The sequence below is a fragment of the Pelodiscus sinensis genome, chromosome 11 (assembly GCF_052426305.1).
Source record: "Pelodiscus sinensis isolate ZL-2025 chromosome 11, ASM5242630v1, whole genome shotgun sequence".
Lineage (NCBI taxonomy): Eukaryota > Metazoa > Chordata > Testudines > Trionychidae > Pelodiscus > Pelodiscus sinensis.
In genome coordinates, this window is record NC_143062.1 from 27,654,978 (window position 1) to 27,678,602 (window position 23,625).

Here is a 23,625-nt window from a genome sequence, read left to right on the forward strand (position 1 = left end):
TCAGCCGCTGCTGAAACAGATCAGCGGCTGATTCCAGGAAGCCTGGGGCAGAGCTGCAATAGAGCAGCTGGGGTGCTGCCGGGTTGGTCCCGCAGTGCCGAGGGGCGGCGCTACGGCACCAACCCAGCAGCACTCCAGCTGCTCTTGGGGACGCCTGGGACAGAGCAGTTGGGGTACTGCCCGGTTGGTCCCGTAGCGCTGCCCCTTGGGGCTGCGGGACCAACCCGGCAGCACCCCAGCTGCTCTTGGGGATGCCAGGGGCAGAGCAGCTGGAGTGCTGCCGGGTTGGTCCCGCAGCGCCAAAGGACGGCGCTGCGGGACCAGCCTGGCAGGACCCCAGCTGCTCTGCCCCAGGGGTCCCCGATTCAGCCGCTGCTGAAACTGACCAGCAGCAGCTGAATCAGGGATGCCTGGGCAGAGCTGCTCTGCCCGGGGCTTCCTGGAATCAGCCGCTGATCTGTTTCAGCAGCGGCTGACTTGGGGACCCCTGGGGCAGAGCAGCTGGGGTGCTGCTGGGTTGGTCCCGCAGTGCCGAGGGGCGGCGCTACGGGACCAACTCGGCAGCACCCCAGCTGCTTTTCCCCAGGCGTCAGGATTCAGCCGCTGCTGAAACTTACCAGCAGCGTCAGTTTCACCAGCAGGCTGAATCTGGACGCCTGGGGCAGAGCAGCTGGGGTGCTGCAGGGTTCACCAAAAGCCCAGCCCTAACCCCTAGAAGCCCAACCCCTCCACTACTCCGCAGCACCAGCCACTGACCCAGAGTCCCCTGCACCCAACCCCCCAATGCCAGCATCCTGCCCTCAGACTCCCCCGAGTGTAAGTCCCCCACCACAAAACTCCCTAGTACCAGCCTCCTGTTTCCAGAGCCCCACTGCATCCAACCTCCCCAAAACCTCCCCAGTGCCAACCCCCAATATTAGCCCCATCCCCAGTCCCCCCACTACTAGCTCAGCCTCCAGAACCCCCCTCACTAGCCCCGCCCCTGGAGCCCAGCACCCCGCACCTAGCCCTGCGCTTTTGCGATGTCACAGCGGCTCTGGGGGCCGGGGAACACCGCCCAGTACCTCCCGTCCTGCTGTGGCTTTTGGGAGAGGCATGTCCTGCCCTGCCTCTCAGCCAAACAGAGCCAGGAAGTGGCAGGGTCTCCTCCAGATGCAGAAAAGTGCTTCCCTGCGTGGCGGGATTGCTGTGGAGCATGGCGGGATTGCTGCGCAGCGTGGGGTCTCCTCCTGGCCACAGAAGAGCACTTCCCCACGTGGACTTCCCACCATGCAGGGAAGCACCCTTCCAAGACCCTGCTCCTGCCCAGCGCTGGTTGGCTTAAAGATGGGGCAGGACACACCTCTCCCAACAGCCACAGCAAGAGCGGTGTACCCCAGCCGTGGCTCCCAGAGCTCCCAGCAGTGGGCCATGGCCCGGCGGTTCAGAACTGCTGCTCTATCCCTTTTTTAAATGATTCCTAACATTCTGCTTGCTTTTGTGACTGCTGGTGCACATTGAGGCTATGTCTACACTGGCAGCTTCTTGCGCAAGAACAGTTGTTCTTGCGCAAAAACTTGCTGGATGTCTACACTGCACACGCATTCTTGCACAAGTAAATTTACAGTACAGCGTCGGAAAACAGGGCTTCTTCCAGAAGAGTTATTCCTCTCCCCACGAGGAATAAGCCCTCTTGCACAAGAGGGCAGTGTAGACAGGCAACATGAATTTCTTGCGCAAGAAACCCCTATAGTTAAAATATCCATCAGAGCTTTCTTGCACAAGAGAGCGTTCATACTGCCATGGATGGTCTTGCGCAAAAGCACATGCCAGTGTAGACGCACTCTTGTGGAAGACTTTTTGCGCAAGAACTCTTCCACAAAACAGTTCTTGCGCAAGAAGCTGCCAGTGTAGACGTAGCCTGAGTATATGTTTTCAGAGAACTATCCACAATGACTCAAAGATCTCTCTCTTGAGTGGTAACAGCTAATTTAGTCCCCATCATTTTATATGTATAGTTGGGATTATTTTTTCCAATATGCATTATTTTGCATTTATCAACATTAAATTTCATTTGCCATTTTGTTGCCCAATCACCTAGTTTTTTGTGATCATTTTGAAGCTCTTCACATTTTGCTTTGTACTTAACTATCTTGAGCAGTTTAGTATCATCTGCAAGTTTTGCCACCTCACTGATTACCCCTTTCTTCAGATATTTTATGAATATGTTGAATAGGATAGGTCAGGCCTGCACAACATGCGGCCCACAGGGGCTCACTGTACGGCCCGTGCCGACTACGGGCGGCGCGGCCCCATCCGTTCCACTGGTGGGTGGAGGAGCGGAGCGGAGCGGAGCGCTGCTGGGGAGGGGGAAGTGCAGCGATTCTCGCTGCAGGGCTGCCTGCATGCAGCTCCGGTGCGAGAAGACAGGGCGCGAGCCAGAAAGCAGGACACCAGGACGCTGGCGTGACGTGGCATCATGACGTCACAGCTGGCGACCGCCAGATTCAAAAAGGCTCCAGCAGCCCTGCAACCTGGAAGGCAGAAGACAGGTAGGGGAGGAGAAGGGGCTTGTGCTGAGGGCAGGGGGGCAGGCCAGGAGAAAGGGGAAGGCATCAAGGGGCAGGGTGCAGGAGAGACAAATGCCAGGGGGCCAAGTGTAGACACGTGTGGTGGGTTTTTTTGTTTGTCTTTTTTTGCGCTCGACAAAAATTTTTAGCCTGCGTGTTTGGTATTTTTTGGGAGAGCATCCCTACTTGTGGCCTGCAGCTGGGTTTTTTTTTGGAGTAATATGGCCCTTGCCGCTTTCCGAGTTGTGCAGGCCTGGTATATGTAACAGTACAGACCCTCTCTCCATTCTGAAAACTGATAATTTATTCCTACCCTTTGTTTCCTATCCTTTAACCAGTTATCAGTCCATGAGAGGACCTTCCCTCTTATCCCACGAAAGCTTACTTTCCTTACGAGCCTTTGGTGAGAAACCTTGTCAAAGGCTTTCTTGAAATCTAAGTAAACTATATCCATTTGGATCCCCCTTGTCCACATGCTTGTTGACCCCCTCAAAAGACTTCTGGCGGATTAGTGAGACATGATTTCCTTGTACAGAAACCATGTTGACTTTTCCCTAACAAATTATGTTCATCTATGAGTCTGACAATTCTGCTCTTTACTATAGTTTCAACCAATTTGCTCAGAACTGACATTACTTACTGATCTATAATTGTCAGGATCATTTTAGAGCCTTCTTTGAAAATAGGTGTCACATTAGCTATCTTCCAGTCACTTAGTACAGAAGCTGATTTAAAGGATAGGTTACAAGCCACAGTTACTAATTCCACAATTTCATATTTGAGTTCCTTCAGAACTCTTGGGTGACTGCCATCTGGTCCTGGTGACTTGTTACTCTTTAGTTTATCGATTTGTTCCAAAACCTCCTCTAATGACAGCTCAGACTGGAACAATTCCTCAGGATTTGTCACCTAAAAAGAATGGCTCAGGTTTGGAAAGCAAAAGAACTCATTTAATTTCTCTGCAACGACCTTGTTGTCCTCGAGTACTCCTTTAGTATTTCAATCATTTCAATCATCCAGTGGCCCCACTGGTTGCTTAGTAGGCCTACTGCTTCTGATATACTTAAAAAAAGGTTTACAATTCCTTTTTGAATTTTTGGCTAGCTGTTCTTCAAATTCCTTTTTGACCTAACTATATTTTTACACTTCATTTAACAGAGTTTACGCTCCTTTCTATTTTCCTCACTAGGATTTAACTTTCACTTTTTAAACGATGCCTTTTTTCATCTCTCACTGCTTCTTTTACTTAGCTGTTAAGCCATGGTGGCACTTTTTTTGGCTCTCTTACTGTGTTTTTTTTAATTTGGGGGTATACTTTTAAGTTGTGCCTCTATTCTGGTGTCATTGAAAAGTTTCCATGAAGCTTGCAAGAATTTTACTTTTGGCACTGTGCCTTTTAATTTAAGTTTAACTAACCCTCCTCATTTTTGTGTAATTCCCCTCTCTGAAATCAAATACCACAGTGTTGGGCTGCTGTGCTGTTTTTCCAACCCCAAGATGCTAAATTTCATAATATTATGGTCACTATTTCCAAGTGGTCCAGCTGTAGTCACCTCTTGGACCAGCTCCTGCACTCCACTTGGGACTAAATCAAGAATTGCCTCTCCTCTTGTAGGTTCTAGAACCAGCTGCTATAAGAAGCAGTCATGTAAGGAGTGAAGAAACTTCATCTCTGCATTACATTTTGAGGTGTCATGTACCAGTCAATATGGGGATTGTTGTAATCCTTCATTATTATTGAGTTTATTTTTTATCTCAAGCAATTTAATTAAAACTACAACTTTATTCAATAAATACAAAACTTCTCATGCACAGTAGTTTCTTGACACTTTGCAATCTAAACAAAATAAAGTCAAATTAATTCACTAGACTATTAAACACAACTCCCTTCAGTGCCAAGACAACTGGCATGGAAATTTGTGGGCTTGCTTTTTTTTTTTTTAAATATAGCATTATGGATATATTGCTTCTAAATTATTCTCACTTTCTAGACACACTTGTGGGAATTTATAATCACAGCCATGCAACCTGGGCAATTATCCTCTGAAAAAAAGAGTTTCTTCTGGTTTCTCCTATCTAGGTATATACCAGCAACAGCTTGGGACAAAAAGTATGATCCCAACCACAAGTCTCTCCTCTGACTAAATCACATAAAAAACTGGCTCTACGTTTCCCCAGATACTAGGGCTGCAAGACAGAAAGTTCCATATCTAGAGGAAGAATTTCAAATATCTCCCAACCAGCCATGCTAGAAGAATGCAGTGTCCCATTCTTGGGTATAATGGAGAATTATGAGATAGATCAGACTTTCCCCTCCCTGCAGTATCACTCAGAAGGCAACAAATAGAGATACATGCAGCTTTCAGGATAATCAACCAAGCTCAATTCATGCACATTGGGGCTTCCTTCTTTGGTTCTGAGCTAGCAAAGGCTCTAAATCTCACACTACAAGTTGAACCTCTGAAGTCCAGCAACCTGGGGACCTGACCGGTACCTAACCTGAGAATTTGCCGAAACACGGGAGGTCAATATTGTAGTGAGAGTGTGTCTTCATTTTTATTTCACCAAGGCAACTATAGAACAGCACTTGCAATGCTGCTTAATAATGTCTGACTGTACTGATACACCCTACATAAGTCCATGCCTCGCCAAGGTTAATCAGCTCTCTCCAAAGCAAAGTGTTAGTGTTGTTACACAATTTTACTGTATTGGCCCAAGGAAATAAGTAGATAAAGCATAACAACCATGCTTATGCTTAGCAACATTACTAGCACTTCCACTGCTTGCTGGGCACTTTGAAGACATGTAGGGGTAATTGAGAGCTCAACAGCAGCACAGAGAGCCAGGACCAGCGGCTATAAATAAACTTTATGGGACCATGGGAAGCTTGGTCACACCCATGAAAAGTGCACATCCAGCTAACTAAAATCATTCTGGACAATGGATGTTTCTGGATGAGAGAGTTCTGGATTAGAGAGGTTGAACCTGTTGCACAACTAAGCCTAATAACAATCACAATTGCTGGGTGATTAGCACAGCAAAACCACCTTCCCAAATTCTACAACACCTCTGTTTGATCTCTCTTGTCTATGACTAATTACAGTCAGTAACTTATTTATTCTTTCTTTTTGTGGGGAGCAGGACAAAGGGAATTTTTACAACTCCTAAAAGAAAAAAAAATATCTGCAGCACTTGAAAACATTTGTCTCTCTCCACCTTATCCCCATGGCTTTTAACCTGCTCTTTGGACCTGCTCAGCATTTTATAAAGCACCAGAGACATGCTTTGCATTTCAAGAAATATAAGTAGCCTAAGTCCCTGCCCCAAAGAGAAGGCTGTCTAAATCAGAAAAGAACTGGCAGGGACAATAACATGTGCAACTTACAGAGAGAAGCAATTTTCTCCTAATAGGAATAAGCACAGTAGGAAAATTCAGTTGTAAATTATTTATGGCAACCTACAGAAGCCCATTATGTCCTAACAATCCATAATGGAATTACCAGCTGACAATCAGACTCAGGATTTTATATCCAGCTGCATGTTGAGTCATCAAGGTCTATGACACAAGGCACAAATTAGTGCATCTACAAGAGCATAAAGCAAAGCACCAGAAAACATACTATAGCGAAAAATCCTACACTGGCCACAGGAAAGACTAGATCTTTTGCAACTCTAATTTCTCTGAAGTAAAAAAACTAGCACAGTAGCACATAGATGTTAACAGCTCACCTGGAGCACCAAGCCTCAATACCAGTGTGAGATAGAGAAAAGTGATTTTGTTTCATGGAGGATTTCCATATTATGAAATTTGACTTAGTTTGAATTTGGAATGAAAACCAAAAATTTCAAAATTCGCCAAGAAATAGAATGGAGCCCCAGACCAAGATAATGGGCCTGGCAGGCTGAGCCAAAGCAGCAGATCCTGATAGGGTTGCCAGATGGTTGAACCAAAAATACCGAATGCCCCCTCCTCCACTCCACCCCCCACAAAAATACCGGGGAAAAAATTCTGTTGAGGAAAAAAAACAGGTGGGGGAACCAAAGTTGTTGAGCCAAAAAAAAAAAGACTCCGAAACTTATTAAGCAAAATAAATACATAAATAAATAATAAAACAGCATTAAAGCAGCATGGCCCCTTTCAGAGTGAGTGTAGAGTCAGAATGGGGATAGGTACAGGGGAGTGGTTGAACACTAAGACCCAGGGAAGGCATTGCTTCCCCTTGGTCTTTAAGCTTTTTGGTGGTGGCCATTTTGTGCTCTTGTTCAAGCCAGAACTTAGCTTCCCTGCAGAACCAGGTAAACATGGGGTCTGGGGGCAGGGGGTGTCGGGGCCCGGAGGGGGGGGCAGTCGGCTGGGCCCTAGGGTTGCCAGACGTTCGGTATTTTCGCCTCCTGGCAGAGAAAAAAAAAAAAATCAGAAAATACCGGACATTTCAGGCATCCGGTATTTTCTGGATTTTTTTACCCGGCAGGAGGTGAAAACACCGAACAGTACAGGTTAATACCAATCCTAGACCCTGAAAGCCCAGGTATTCCCAACTCTGAGACAGTCTGCCTGATATACTACCCCAGACCGAGACACGTGAGCCGGCAGCAATCTAGGCAGGGTCCTATCAGAATTTTGCCTAGGTACTGCTTGAACTTCATCAAAATTCAGTTACTTTCATAAAATGCTTCCCTTTAGATGAGTCAGCAAATTCAAGTGACAAAAAGTTTCCTTTGAATTTTTCTGATCACTTCTAGTCATTACTGCAAACACCACATTTCCATACACACATAGTTATGGGAAAAAAGCAAATCTCAAATATAAGCAAAAATGAAAGTTATGGCACCAAGATTTTAACTATATTTATCTTGAAGTAACTTTGTTTAAACAATTCCTATGGCAGGAGTGGGCAAGATCCACATTCAGCCCCACCAAACCACTAGATCTGGCTTGCAGGCCGCCCTGCAAGGACCGTCAGGCACAGCGCAGCCAGCCGCTGCAGAGCAACCCCACAATGGTTTAAGTGGTTGGTTGTTCCCTGTGACTCTCTGTTCTGGGCTCCAGGGAGACCTTGAGTGCTGCCCCCGCTCCCCAAGCAAAATCTCTCAGCTCCATTAGTTTCAGGCCAACTGGAGCTGAGAGATTTTTCTGGGAGGTGGGCGAATCATTGTGTGAAGCCTCCCTCTTCCCTCAGCACCCAGAAGAAAGAGCCACAGGAAGCAACCAGCCACTTTGAGCAGCCTGAAACTGCAGCAGGCAGTAGGACTGCAGCAGGCAGTGAGCCTGCCTTGGGTTCCTACAGGGCTGCTGGCTGGGAGCTGCCTAGATAAGCGCCTCTCGGACACAGCCTGCCTCTGGCACCCCAACTCCTCCTTCTCCCTAACTCCTTGCCCTACGCCACCACCTCCTCTTGCCCCAGGTCATCACCCAAATCCCTCTACACCTCCCTCCTCCAAGTCCCAGCTCCAAGACCCTGCACCTCCTCCTATACCCCTCCCCTAGAATCCTCTCTTGTACCCATAGCCCATCCTGGACCATGCATTCAAAGCCCCTGCCCCAGATCACAACCCCCTCCTTCACCCAAACTCCCTCTCAGACCCCACACCTTCGCCTGCATCCTAGTCCCCAACCCCAAGCTCCCTTCTGCACCTGTGCACCCAACTCCATCCCAGACCCTAAACTCTTCCATAGAATAGTGCAGCCCTTTGACCACTTGCCAAAATCTTGGAGTAGCTCCCATCACAAATTATTGCCCACTCGTTCTATGATTTATCAAACTATAAAATTTGTGGGTGTCTGAAATAGCCTTCCAAAACCTAACACAACCACCTGCAAACAACTTCCAAAAATTCATACTGTGTAGTGCCATGAGCTATATTAACACTACACAGACCTACAGAAGAGGTCAACTACTGCAGCAGAATTTCCTGGTATTACTGTTTTATAGACAGAAAATTGTGAGAGCTCAAAGAATACCGTATTTTACGGCGTATAGGGCGACTGGGCGTATAAGACGACCCCCTAATTTTTTAATTAAAAGATAGGGTTTCATCTTATACCCCAGCGCCCCTCCGCCTCCTTTGCTCCCGGTGTCCCTGGTCTGCTGGAGACGGTCCCCAGCAGACCAGAGGCACCGGGAGCAAAGCCGCAGCAGCTTTGCAAAGCCTCGGGGGAAGCCGGCAGCGGGGCATCCCAGGCGCGCCTGGGATGTATATCCGGCGTACAAGATGACCCCCGATTTTTGGGGGATGTTTTTTTAACATCAAAAGTCGTCTTGTATGCCGGAATATACGGTAGACAGTTTTCATTTGGAAGACAAAAAAAAACAAAAATACGTGGGATAAAAAAGTTTACATTTCTTGTCCAATATCAGAGTATGTTAAAAATTATCTGGGCCAAAAGTTAATACAAAGCTGCACGCTGTTTAGCAACTCAGATTTTTGCTTTTGTGATCAATCCTGTTCATTGCTTAAAACCCTGCTCTGCATATTCAATCTAAGAAGTGTTTGATAACAATTTCAAAAAACTTGATGTTTGTGACTGACTGGTCAGTGTTCTGTGGCCTTGTTGATTAAGTGTTAGATATTATATTGTTTGCATGGTATCCAAATGTACTCGTGAGGTTGAAGGATTGCTGCTCCTGAGTCTCAAATGCCTAATTCATGGGATGATTCTAGTAAACAAAGTTTTAGAAGAGATGTAAAATGATAATTAAGTAGTAAAAAGCATATTAAAGGGCTACAATCCTGTCTTTAGGTCTTCCTAAATGTCCAGGAAAAAGAGGATCTTTTACAATTATCAAGTTAAAACAGGGCAATTAGAGGTAATATGAATCCTGATTAATGTTTACAGGTGACACACAGATGCACTAACACATTTTCCACTTTAACATTCATGAAAACATGAACAAAGTAGAATGATAATATCAAAGTTCCATGTTTAGACTGGATTATGGTATACTTTTTTCTGGGCTACATAAAAACAGCTAAAAAGAATTCAGGAAATTTCAGCATTGCTAAGTCACTATTTTATTCAGATTCTCATGATTCTGGTTTTTCTTCCTTAAAGAACCAGTGAGAATCTCAGTTGTTATTTTTAAATAAGTGTATTTCTAGCCTCTATGGTTGTGGAGAAAAGCTTTAAAATGTGACCCAAGTGCATCCTTAAAGGCTCAGGCACCAGAAAAATAAATACAAAGAACTTAATTTTTTTTTAAGTTGCATGATTTTTTAAGTGAATTTCATTTTATTAGGGGACCTTGCTCATTGTTTCTGAATGCTTAAGGTTTATACTTCTGGAATTCACTCTACATCACACCCCAGGCTTTTGATTTTTTCCAAGTACTTACTGATAAAGAAAAGCACAACAACAATATACAAAAAAGCAGCTTTCTGTTTTGATAGAGGGAACATCAATAGACAGGATTCCCTCTTTAAATCCCTCAGTACTTAGAATAACTGGATCACTAAGAGCCACCACAAAATACACTGATAGGTGTTGCTTAAGAAACCTAAGCCACCAACACACACAACAGGCTGCTTTGCTTCAGACATTTCCTTGAGCTCTGCCTCAGGAAGTTCTGGTCAGCACAAGAAAGCTTTGTACACAGTTCAGTTTCACAGTCCACAAGCATAGAGGCCGCTTTAAATGAACATGTTATTAGTATTACTACTCGATGTGAAGAAACTGGGACAGACATATTAAAGGAAGGAAATATAAGGTGCAACTATCAATATTACAGAGAAGAACAAAGGCAGGAAGAACTGGGCCCACCAGTATCTACCCTTCCAAAACTAACATATCACTCCAGAAAGCGATTGTGTGGAATATACACAGCTGAGTCTAACGGGTAATCCTGACTCAAAGCTTCTCAGAAAAGTAACAAACCAACTTCCTGCCAGCACACGACAGGGGACAGTTCTTAACCAGGGGAAGAGTTAAACTCGAACAGATAATCACAGTTAGGCATCCTATTCCGTCTATACATATCCAAAGATCATACAACTGTCACCAAAGAATTTTTTCCCCTTCTTCCATCCCAGGAATATATTCAACTAGAGGTTAAAACTTGTTCCTCTTGAAATCAACGAGATATTCTCATTGACTTGGATGAACCAGGGATCTGATTTCTACAAATCTCTGACAGAGGAATAATACTGCTGCAAGATGGAAACCAGGCCACCAGTTTATGACATCTGCAGCACTCCCTGTGCTATAAGTGGCTTCAGTGTTGAAAGTCAGCTCATGCCACTTATACCAGCAAACAAGTGACCAAAAACCTATCCAAGAAAGTGAGCCTAAATGTGCGTGAACATACAGCTCTCCAGGTGGCTCAGTGGAGTGAGGGAAGAAATATAAACACTCCCTACCCGCAGTTCAGCCGGCAGGGCGCAGTCTGCTAGTAGAGCCAGATCCTCCTGCAGCCGGCAGTTACCTGGGGGCTCAATCGTCAGCACTTTCACACAGGTCCCTGGTTTGGAAGAGACTGGAAAAGGCAAAACAAAAACAACAAAACAAAAAATATAGCTGCCTAGAAAAAAATTAAATCTAAAAACTTTCCCTCTTATTAAAAAAAGATCACTGGGGAATGTTTGTTTTGTCTGGCTCCGAGTTTCCACTGAAATATAAAAACATGTCTTTTAGACAGGGAGAGAGACACATGTGCGCACCTGCTAGCAATGATCAGGGCTGTAACTACCACTGGGAGGAAAAAGAGGACACAGATTCCACCATTTCCCTTCTTACATCTCCACTTGCCCCTTGCTTCCAGAAGATCAGTTATAGGTGTAGGGAACCTTTTTTGAATCAGGGGCTGCTGACCCACAGAAAAATCAGTTGGAGACTGCACACAAGCGAGAAGCAAAACAAAAACAAACAAACCCTCACTGATGTGGCCCCCAACTGAGACAAAGAAAGACATTTCCTACATTCCCCTTATACACTGGAGCCTTGGGGCCCCAGGCTGGTAGATTTTGTGTGCTCCAGGGCCCACAGGGAGATTTTAGGGGGCTGGATCACCAGCATGGGCTCCCCACTGCTGGGGGGAGCCCTGAGCTTCAGGAGCCAGATCCAGGCAAACTGGGGGCTGCATCCAGCCCTCGGGCCTTAGATTCCCAACCCCTGAATTACAGAGACCATGGTGAGGAAAGGGGGCAACCATGTGCCTGTTCTGTCCTCCTCTCTGCAACCCATCACTACAGACACACGATTGAGAACTGCCTTAGGGAAGCTGCTTCCCTGCCACTGGAGTCAGCCTTAGGTGACACTGTAATAACGTACGATACATCCCTGCTGGGCAAGGGGGGGGTGAAGCCTACTGAACAACAGACACACTCCCACACGTAGTCCCGGCCACTGGTGAATCCGCTACTTACTAATTTAGAGTGAAGTCTGGCTTATGCTTTCCCTCTGTTACTGCACCACTCTCCTGGCTCAGGTGCCAGCAGCGCTGCGGTGATTTAATGCCACAGGAAAGAGGATTTATATCTTAAGACTAGGTTTTCTGGGGCAGACACTGTCCTTTTCTATGCACAATGGGATCCCACATTGACTGGGGTCTCTAAGTGCTACCGCATAGTAAGTCTTAAATAGGGATGTCAAAGTGTAACCATGTACACGGTTCACTGATGAGCCTGGGCTCATTGGTTCATGTTCATGTTTGCACACAAGCTCCCAGGACACACAGGGAGTCATCTTAAATGCCAGCTCCCCACATACACCAGCTGCTGGAGAGCTAACTGCCGCCCTGCATGTAACCACTGACATTTTCAGCAGTTACATGATTACTTAATTACATGAGGCCTGGAAAGTTCCTTCTCAGTTAACCTCCTGGCTAGGAACCTCCTAGTTTCTGGTCTGGTCAGGATAGCTAGTCAGGCTAACACAAAGCAACACATTAAGTGCTCCCCATTTTAGGAAATATGGTATTCCCTTGATCCAAACCACACACAGGACTCCCAGACAACACTGTGTTGGGCATCTTATAGGCAAAGGCCTTAACAACTCAAGACTCAATTACAGGTGGTCTGAATTCCCTGCAGATGTTTAATTAAAATCTCTCCTTTGCGCCTGGTCCAACTGCTTTGACCCTTTCGAAAGAGCTGCTTGCTGTACCTTTAAACGCCTTGTTCCACTGGAAAGAACAATGGACACATGTAGTGTTGTAGGTCTCTAGGAGAACAGGTAAAATTAAAGGTCTCAAGGTCTTTGCAACCTGTTTCAGGTACAGCTTTATAAGCACAGAGGGGAAGGAAAGGATTGAAAAAAGTTAGCAGCATTATCAAGGTGTGTACATGCATTACCTACTCCTGAGGGAATTCTGTACCACCATGGATGCACAGAATTCATGTTCCCCACAGATTTCTTTGCTTCCCCTCAGAAAAATGGCACTCTGACAGAGAAGCAAAAAGGAAAGATGCAAGAGCAGTCATGCACCAGTCCCTAGCAATTTCTACTCTAAGTCAAGATCAGCTGCTAGTCCCAGCTGGACTGGAGACAGAAGAGGACAGGACTTCCCCCCTCTCCCTGCAAGGAGTAGCTAGGGCTGTGTCTTACCCATTCCAGAAACCTCCCCTACCTGCATGAAGTTCAGCACCCTCCTCTGTTTCCTGCCCCCATCATTCCCCAGCTGCAGGAGAAGGCTCGCTGTATGGGAAGCTGTTCCCCCATCCATCCAACCCTCCTGTATCCAGACCTCCCATACCCAGACATCCTTGTCAAGCCTCACCTAGTACTTCTTGAACCTCCCTAGCCCTCCCATACCCAGACATCCCTGCCAAACCTCACCCAGTACTTCCAGAACCTCCGTAGCCCTCTCATACTTGAATCCCATCCCACTGAACCTCAGCCCCTGAATATGGACCCCCTCTCAGCACTCAAACCCCTTCCACTGAGCTCCCTGCACTCAAACCCCCACTCTCATGAGCCCACCCCCCTGATTTACATCACCCAGAACCCCATGCCACTTACCCCGTTAGCTGAACTCACTCCCACTCCAGTAGCACCAAACCCCTCTGCTGAGCCTCAACCATCTTCTCCTGGAAGCTCCTGCAGAGTCTCAGTGCTTCTACATTTGGATCCCCCTCTTGACAAGCCCCCGTGCATTCAGATTCCCCCAACACACCCAGACCTCCTCATTGAGTTCCCTGCACCTAGAATGTCCCACCTAGAACCTTCTCATCCCACACCTTGATCCCAAACACTGTGCTGCTTCATACATGGATCCTGTCTGGTTGAGCATGGCGCAGAAAGGCAGGGGCCTAGCGTGTTTCTAGGGTAGGCCTGGACCTTGTGCTGAGTCAGGGATGGGTGCAGTCTCACTATTGAGTCTGTGGCCTGAGATGGAGGTTGCAGGATGATCTTCCACCTTCACCGCCATGTTGGAGCCTCTGTATTTATTTATTGATAAATAAAAGCTGCTGAATTTTAAAACACTGATTGCAGAATTATTAATTTTTTGGCACAGAATGCCCTCAGGAGTAATTACTATGTAATCTTATTATTGTCAGCTTTGTCTTTCTTTTCCTGTTCCTTTATGAATCTCATTTGCTGTCTTGAGTTCAATTTAAACTGGACTTTACCCGATTTTGTGAGCCTTTTAGCAGGGAAAGATTGTAAAATAAAGAACAGCCAGGAACATGAAAGTTGCTGCAATGAAATCTTATGGATTCCAATGGCAGCATAGTGAAAAAGAAGTTAACAACCAGTGATTAAAGAGTTAAACTGCATTGTACTGGGTGTTACAAAAGATTTTTGACAGGAATGATTCACTATATTAAAACCCCTCTCTTCTCAGGTGAATCACATCACCATGAGACCTCATTTTTCTTGACATTTTGCTCATCATTATATGGGCTTCATCAGATGACTCTATCAGGTGGTGGGCGAAATGAGACTGAGATGTGCCACAATATGAATCCACCACCCCCACCCTAAAGAAAGCTTTCCATCCATCAAGATGGCCACCATGACACCTGAAGTGGCTGAATATTCCAAATGGTTACTGGAAACTGTAGGACACATAAAAACCCAATCCACCCATTAAAGACATTATTGGCACTATAACCTATATAGAGAGAGGTGCACTAGAGAATGAGCTACGTAATTTCTATTTATACGACTGAATACTGATTCCCTTGTCTTCAGTAAACAACCATGCTTATTAGAGGGGCAGGTCAGGTTTGGCATAGACCCAAGTCAAATTGACAAAACTGTCAGAACAGAATCTCCAGAATTACAGATCTACATAAGCAACTGAAAAAACCTGTCCTTGTCTCTTTAAGGCATGTCTTCACTGCAGAGTTAGTTCTGGCTCTTATTCAGGTGTTTCCTCTAATACCCCTGCTGTCCACACACAAAACCCTCTCACCCAAGTTTAGTGGTGCTTTCAGACTTGGCTTTCTGGCTTGACCGGGGCTGTAGGCAAAAACCAGAGAGGAACTTCCACAGAGGGTGGTAACCCACCCACTTTGTAAGGACAATGCAGACTAAAATCATTAGAGTGCCAACAGTCCTCCAATATCTTCCCCCCACAATTCTCTCCCCGCCCTACCAGATGTGCCTAGGCAGACAGTTCCACTATTCACTGGCAAAGAATCAGAGCGGCTCCTCTTCTTACCATATAGAGCCATGAAATATGCCCCCAGAAATTCTAATACTACACCAGTGAGGACACAGTACCTCTGGAACAGACTGTGTGGCTGTTATACCCAGCCTAGGCCAACTCAGATTCTTAGACATGAGCACCAATGAGCCCCATTAATACTGCTGTGAAGACATACAATTAGACTAGATTAGTACCCATCTGTGGGAGACAGGATTACTGTGACTGCATGGCAATAACCATTACTTCTAAGAGTGCCTTTCATCAGAGGCTCTCAAAGCACTTCCCACCCATTAACCCTTGAGTAACACAGTGGTCTTGTCCAGACTAGGACACAAGGTTTGTTAGAGCATGTTCATGCTTTTTTACCCTATTGTAGATAAGGCTAGAAAGAACTCTGTGCTAGTTAAAAGCAGAAGTTGTGTATATAATAGCGTTAAACCTATATTTTGTGTGAGTCAACCTACCTATCCCATCCAAGAGACATTTGGGACGATCAAGAGAGATTAAAAGGTTCAAAAAGAGAAACTATCTGAAGCTCCCTTTTAAATGAAGAACTCAGATACCATGGCAAAGGGCACACTATAAAAAGAGGAAGACAGAGGAGACCAAGAAATCCTTCCCTTACACACAAGGTTCATGCCACATCATATGTGCCTATTTAGAGGGATCAGCCAAGAAACATGGCAGACTCAAAGGAAAGTTTCCATACCTTAGGTTCTTCAAAACATCTACACACTTTCATAGGAACCTGAAAAAAATCTCTCACGATGCTCACACCACAAAGAGTGGGATTTGGAAGATAGCACAATGTGTACAGATCAATCCTGACAATGCATATTTCATTTTTTTCTTTCCAAAAGGATGAAAAAGACAAGATAGGAGAGACAACAAAAAATATTGTTGGCAGGAGGCAAGCAGGAGGGTCCAGCATCTGATGTTGTGAAATGCAAGAAATGCAGGGAATTCAGAAAAGAGCAACACAAATAATAAGAGGAGCTGGAGCAACTTATCTAGAAAGGAAGCTTAAATTAAGCAAATCCACGTGCAGTTCAGCTAAAGAAAAATAGGAAAGCATGCTAACCTCCTGTATATACTTGGCAGGTACAAGCACCCAGGAGGCACAATAAACATATAAGGCAAGCTAAGGAAGCGTAATAGTTATGAAATGAAGCAAACAAATGTAGATTGGTGGATTTGGGAGGATTTCCTAAGAGTAGTAGAATCGTCTCAAGAGAAGACACTCGAATATTTAAAAAAGGTAAGGCAAAGCACTGACAAGTACATCACAGGGAATATTCCTGCAGTGCCAGGAGGGAATAGACTGTTTAGTCATTAAACCCCCTTCTGGCACAGTCCATCACTATCTGCTTCATAATCTGTATTTGCTCTTCACTTGCTTCATAATTCTTTGTAGTCTTTACTAATACACCATTGGTGTAGCTTGGTTGAAGAAATCTTTCCTAGATCATGCAATACATGGACATCTGCACTCCACATGCACTTTTATAGTGCTGTATGTAGCCACTGTCACTGGCACATTGGATCAAGGACTTGAAGACGGAAAACAGGTGTTCAGAAACCCTGATCTGAATTCTTGTGCTTTGCAACATACAGAAAGTGTTCCTGAACTGTTTTTTTTTAAAATGCCTCCAGCTCCATAACAAGGATTATGTCTTAATTTGGACAAACCTTGTCTTAATTCTTCCCAATAGAGTAACAGGTATTTACATCCAGAGCATACAGAAAGGGGAAATATGGAAGTAATTACACTCAGCATGGCAGATGGTAGATATAATGGAAGACAGTTCCTGCTGAGGCGTGTATGGGGGGTGTTAATATTCCTTCCACAAAAGCAAGATACAAGGTGCTTTAGAAATACGGATTAGACTTAGATAATGAGACTAAAGAGAAGTGTCTGCCATGCAATTACCCCCTGGAACTGACCTTGGCTACAGTGTGCATTATTACTTACATTAAACATTTTGGATCTATATTTTGGATCTATTTTTGAACCAGAGATAGTGACACTGGACCCTGACCAATGCAATTAGACAAGATACCCAAGCCTGAATCAGTTGCCTATTTCATAGAAATCTGAGCAGGAATTTCTAATATGCAATAGGGAACAATAATCTTTGGCAAGTAAAGGACATCATATGACCAAACATGTCTTTCCCATCCCTTAATTTCTATACTTTCATGTTAATTCTCTCCTGGAGATTCAACACTAGTTTCCCTGGTTCACCTATAACATGTCTGATTTGCGAGTCAAACATTTAATGTCACCAACCACAACAATGTCAATTCACCTCAGTCCTGCTCTGCCACAAACATACAACTGGATCACTTATATCAGTGCTTTGCAAACATTGGCTAAACTTGTGAAATAAAATCATCACCACCATCTCCATTTTACAGAGCAGAACACAGAAGTTAAAGCGATTTACCCAGTGCCATACAGGAAGCTTGCAAGAGGGTAGGATTAGAACCTACATCCAACTCCCATGCAAATTTGCTACTGCTATGAGGCAATGTTTCCTTGTTCCTCTATTCCTGGGACCCAAAGCCTCAATGCTACTTGCAGTAATTTTTTTTTTATTTCTGTCCTGGACCTTATCAGTAGATGCTGCAATTATGCCAAAGTGCATGATGGTTTCAAAATATATACAAACTAACACACATAGACCACCTTACCCTTATTTAATTGGCAGCCTGATAACAGATTGAAACATGTGGTTTTGGAGAAGAATGGTCACTGTACCAATAACTGTATCATCATAAGTCTCCCATCCAGTGACTCGCTGAAGCAATTTGGTATTACAAAATGCCATACATCGTAACACATTTTTTGTTATTTGACTGCTTTACTATTTTATTTTTTCTTAAGGGTATTGGCCACAGCCTTTAGTTTTCCAGCATTGCATTAGTATGTAAAGTGGAACCTTCTGCCACTCCTTAAAAGTAGCAAAACAATTCTTTCTTAATGTGTTTAAATATTTTTTGTGTACACACACATATAAATAGGGGGAAAATGCAAGATCTGTGATGCAGCTATAGAGCTAACTTTGGGGGACGACTGTCACTCCACCCTTCATATGTTGATAAACTATGTAATAATACAAATCTGCAAAATTGGAACCAACAATAAAGTGAAAATATGAGCAGCTACAACAACCTCACCTCTTGTATCAGAGAAAGGACATGATAAGATTAAAACCTACGAGCCTGATTCTCTGCTCACTTCAGAAGTAAATCAAAGGATTTACAATAGAACATAAATGAGGGAGATTCAGAGACTGATTTCCAATTACTAGTTTCCTTACCAGTTTACTCATTAAGCTACTTCATCTGAAAGCAGTTAGTCATTTTCTAAATTTATCTTACTTAGCCATTTTTATGCTGGTAGAAGACTAGAACTCCACCTGCTGGTTCTATGTAATGGCCCAATGCAGCTGTGTTTGGATCATGAACACTCCAGGAGAATGTTCAAAAAATACACAACTGTTTATATTTTTTAAAATACATGCAAAGTATTTTTCATATTAAATTGTGTGCCTGTATGTGTGTCCCCACACACAAAACACATTGGCTGTGTCTAGACTGGCAAGTTTTTCCGGAAAAACTTGCCAGCTGTCTACACTGGCCACTCGAATTTCCGGAAAAGCACTGACGATCTCATGTAAAATCATCAGTGCTTTTCCGGAAAAACTATGCTGCTCCTGTTTGGGCAAAAGTCTTTTTCCAAAAGACTTTTGCGCAAAAGGGCCAGTGTAGACAGTATAGTACTGTTTTCCGCAAAAAAGCCCTGATCGTGAAAAAGGCGATTGGGGCTTTTTTGTGGAAAACCGCGTCTAGATTGGCCACGGATGCTTCTCTGCAAAAAGTGCTTTTGCGGAAAAGCATCCCGCCAATCTAGACGTGCTTTTCCGAAAATGCTTTTAATGGAAAACTTTTCCGTTAAAAGCATTTTCAGAAAATCATGCCAGTGTAGACGTAGCGCTTGAGTCTAAATTGTCTGACTATTCCAGTGTTAAGATCAGGTATTTCTAACATGTAAAAGAACACATGAACCACCACTACAACCTTCTAGCTGATTACAGACACTTTGGAATATGCTCCTCAGTACTCTATTACTGTTGCTGAACTACTCAATTAAGCTTTGCTCCAATCATCCCCATTACTATGATATGCACTTGCTCACTATTCAGGCACAGAGTATATAGAAATGATTCACAGAGTCTCCAGGTGAAAGACCTATTCTGCTAACAGCTGTGCACAGAACTACTCAGGTCCCCCCCCCCCATTAGTGTGAGTGCCACAGGTGCCCCATTGGTAGAACGTCCCTTGTCATGATTTCCCCACCCACTCCAAAAGGAAAAACAAACTTCATGAAGAGAAGTAGCCATTAAGGGGGAACTCACCAAATTCATAGACCTTTTTACACTTGGTCTCCAAATCCTCGATGAGATCCTGAAGCCGACACTGCTTGGCCAATCTCTTACAATCATTCACATATTCTACATCAATGTCTAGACGACCTGCCAAAGAGAAACCCAAGTTTCTTTCAGCCTCACATTAGTTACTGACTTAAGTATAAACATGGCTGATCTACGGACAAGGGACTGGAGGTACTGAAGGACTGCTAACAGGCTATGCAGTCTCACCTCTGGATCACTGGTATGAACATCACTCAAGTAGGCAAGTGTCATTACAACAGTGCACATTACTCTGCTGATTGGCTGGACCAAATGTGGTGAATATCAGTTCAGGTCTGCACTCTTCAGTTGCCCACAGTGCAGCTGGACCCTCATTTGGCACTGTCAGCAAAGAGGTCAAAAACTGAGAGGCTCTTGAGACAAAATTTCACTTTCACTGGAAGAACAGAGAGAAGGGGCAGAGCAGTGGTAGCTCGTATTGCTGCTGCCATCCTGTTTTGGCATGAGAAAGGAATTGGGTGTGAAGGGCTGTCAATCCAGCAAATTTCAGAAGCACCGAGTTTACTAAAAAGCCTTTTAGAGAGAGCACTGAGGAAAGCTAACCCTAAGGAGAAAAGCTGTTACTGTTTTCTGGCAAAGAAATTCAGGTGGCTTTTAGTAACATTTCCCTTACAATACATATTGAAAGTTAACTTAGGGCGCCCTCCAATGGTCTGAGGGAATAATGCACTTGCATTCCTTACTACAGAATATTTGGTAAAGGATGGCTGAAGATTTAAGAACTACTTCTGCTGGGAACAACAGTAACAAGTTGTAGTCAAACCATTCAGCAGTCTGACGCAGGGCTGCCTGCTTTGAAATGTTTCTAAATCAGGGTACACAGGGAATAAATCCTCTGCTCAATTTAGGAAATCATCTCCTTAGCTGGCATGTGTATTTTTATTATCCTAGAGAAGGTACATTTCCCACATCTGTGCACTCAACCAAAGTTGATTTTTATTGACTCCCCCGTTACTGGAAGACCCACAAATGGCAAGAGGTATGAATATGCATTTACAACCAGCTTTCAATAACAACACAGAATTGCTCATAGTCCTCATATCTGCCAGATGACAGAGACTGTGTCTAAGCCACGATTATCCTCCCACCCAAACAAGCTTGTCTAGAAGCCATGCCACCCAAACAGTGCCATGGCAAAGAGGTGCTGACTACTGCAATCCACCATACATGCACATGTCAGGCAGCAGCAACATACCTGTATAAAGATACTGCAAGAGGGAGCCAAAGGCTGCTGGGTTGATCTAAAATAAGACACGAAAAGGTCACCTATAAAAAGCGCACACGGTTATCCAAGGACCATGAAACATCAACACAGATATATATGACTTAACTAAACTGATCGTACATTGCAAAATAAGTTAAAGGTCAGGGAGTTATATTCAAGAAAAGGACTCCAAAATACATGGGAAGTAAGTGGGGGTGGCTCCTTTGAGGAAACTTCAGCTAGTGCAATCAGATTATTGTACTTACACACACCATTGCCCTGCTCCCTCACATAACTAGTATTCCCACTCCACCCAGTTTACACGGTTATGTAAATAGATTAACTTTTTGGTTTAACCAACCCTGCCTTATGTTACACACCAGAGAATGAGTAATATTGCAGGGATAGATACAGAAATATGTGCCTACAGAGTTGGCAGGTAACAAAGACATCACAGTTCACATCTAAGGCGGCAGCTACAGTAGAAGTACTATCACAACAAGTAATCCATCAGTCCCCACATTCGCAGCCCTCCAAGCTAAAGAGGAACCCAAGTTACAGCCTAAAGAGCAACAAGGATGGAAGGTGATGAAAACGAGGGGCGTCCCGAGAAAGAGGAAGGATGTTTGCACCAGGCAGCCGAACCACTGAAACATATGCTGAAGAGTGTTGGTAAATGACAAGCAAAATCCACTTATGGCCTATTGAGTCCTTAGTCTCTCTGCTGAGGCAACAAGTGGGAGACAATTAGTGCCAATTACAGTAGTGATTTCTGTGGTGTGGACCACCTGTCTAGTGGGAATTAGACAAAGGCTCAACTCATTTCACACAAGGATCACCAAACAGCTGGCAGATGGTAACAGCTCTTTTATTCCAGACCTGAACTGAATTTGAACCAATAACAGAAGTGAAATGAGAGGAATCTGACAGCCACAGCTTTTAATATATCAGAGTAAGAAGCCATTTTAGTGCGTTCTAGAACTCTTCTGTGTTATGGAAGGTGTCAACTATTGAAATTAGCCCTGAAACTTCCTTTTCAACTTCATTTTCCATAGACAGAAAATACCTAAGACGTGGGGAGAAAAAACCCTGAAGAGCAGTTCTCCTCACCAGTGGGTGCTTTAATGCTATCATGTTCTTCCCTTTCCACTTGGTCTCAAACATTTCCGCGAAGTACGCGCTGCGAGCACTAAGGATGCAGCGGTGCGCACAGAAGGATTTCCCGTGGACAATGAAGACAATGTCGCTTTGGTAACCCTGTTCCAGAAGCCTGGAAGGGAAAAAACAAAGTTGGTTGCACAGAATGGGGAAAGAGAAAAGTGAAGGAAGAGAGGGCAGAAAAAGGCAACTTGTAAACATCTTGCTCCTTCAGGTGACACTGTCAAGATAAAGAGCGTTGCTGTCTTTTTTCTATATGGCCCTCAATATCACAGAATGTAAGTGATTCACAATATGTAAGGAATTATCCATACAACATCCCCTCCAGGATGTCATTATCCCAATTACAGATGGAAAACTGAGGCACAGAGAGGCAAAGAGGTTGGCAAAGGCCAGATAGGACTCTAATCCATTGTACTGTCCTTGATGTTGTTATGTCACCTAAGTAAAAATGAAAGACTTTAGAAGTGAATGAATTTACTTTTCAGAAATTACAATTTTAACTTTAGCTTCATTTGAAAAATGAACATCAGAGCAAAGCCAGTTTCACCGTGGCTCTAATGAATTAGCTCAACAATTCAACATCTGAGACATTTAAACTTTTCAAAACTACTTACCTGAGAAGATTTGTTTACAAAAACAAGCAATCTGTTTCCCTGTAGCTTTTCCCTGCAGGGTTAAAAAGGGAAACTATTGGGGCAAATTCCCAGTTCCCACTAGAAATCCTTTGTTTCCAGATTTGCAAGTCTATTAAAATCTATTTTAGATCAGTTTTAGACATATTTATGGCTCCTTTGAGCCTTGTGTAACTGGATTCATGGTAACTAAAGTAACATAAGATGACCCATTAAAAGATGTTTGCAAATTCTTTTTATGTTCTGTAAAGAATGCAGCATACAGTGAACATGACAGTACAGTATGAAGATCTTATCAGCTGTTTGGGATGTGAGATTCACTTGCTGAGTGCTCATTCCCCCCACAAACATGACCACCCTAAGCTTCTGCTGACTAAGCATGTATGGCACAGTTCATTATTATATAGTCCCTAATCTTTTTGTAATTAGAGAAATGGGAGTACAAGTGCACTAGTAAACTTTTAGTGTGTAGCAGAAGGGTCCATGCAGACACTTAGGCCAAGTCTACACTACGTGAGAAAGTCGAGCTAAGATACGCAACTCCAGCTCTAAGAATAGGGTAGCTGAAGACAATGTATCTTAAGTGGAATTTCTAGAGCATCCCCACTGTGGGTGGCTTATGGGGGAAACTCTCCTGTCAACCTCCCTTATTCCTCATGATCCCTTGGAATATCGGGGTCAAAGAGGTACCATCAGCAGTCGATTTAGTGGGTCCTTACTAGATCCATTAAATCAAACCCTGGAAGATTGATCTCCAGAGTGCTGATCTTGGGGTAACTGTAAACCTGGCCTAAGGCTATATCTACACTATGAGCTGGGGGAGGGGTGATGCCCAGCTTGCAAGGATTTACTTTTGCTAGCTCTATTTCTAATTTGCTAGCTCACATGAGAAGTATAGCTGCAGTACCACACAAAGGGGTAAGAAGTGGCACTCTGAGTACTAACCCTCCTGATTTTCGCAGCCCAACTGGAGACACCATCAAGGAGACAGAT

The 23,625-nt window shown here is 44.2% G+C and overlaps 1 protein-coding gene across 3 annotated transcripts in view; it reads right to left on the reverse strand.

Annotated features, from left to right (window-relative positions):
• Positions 1 to 23,625, reverse strand: part of ABTB1 (ankyrin repeat and BTB domain containing 1) — a 55,944-nt gene that overhangs the window by 17,694 nt on the left and 14,625 nt on the right. For all 3 annotated transcript variants that reach the window (XM_075938800.2, XM_075938802.2, XM_075938801.2), the window contains 4 exons: positions 21,950 to 22,109; positions 20,831 to 20,876; positions 19,561 to 19,677; positions 10,905 to 11,020 (listed from right to left, as the gene is read on the reverse strand). In XM_075938800.2, the coding sequence (XP_075794915.1) occupies positions 10,905 to 11,020; positions 19,561 to 19,677; positions 20,831 to 20,876; positions 21,950 to 22,109 (439 nt within the window). The remainder of the gene's footprint in view (positions 1 to 10,904; positions 11,021 to 19,560; positions 19,678 to 20,830; positions 20,877 to 21,949; positions 22,110 to 23,625) is intronic.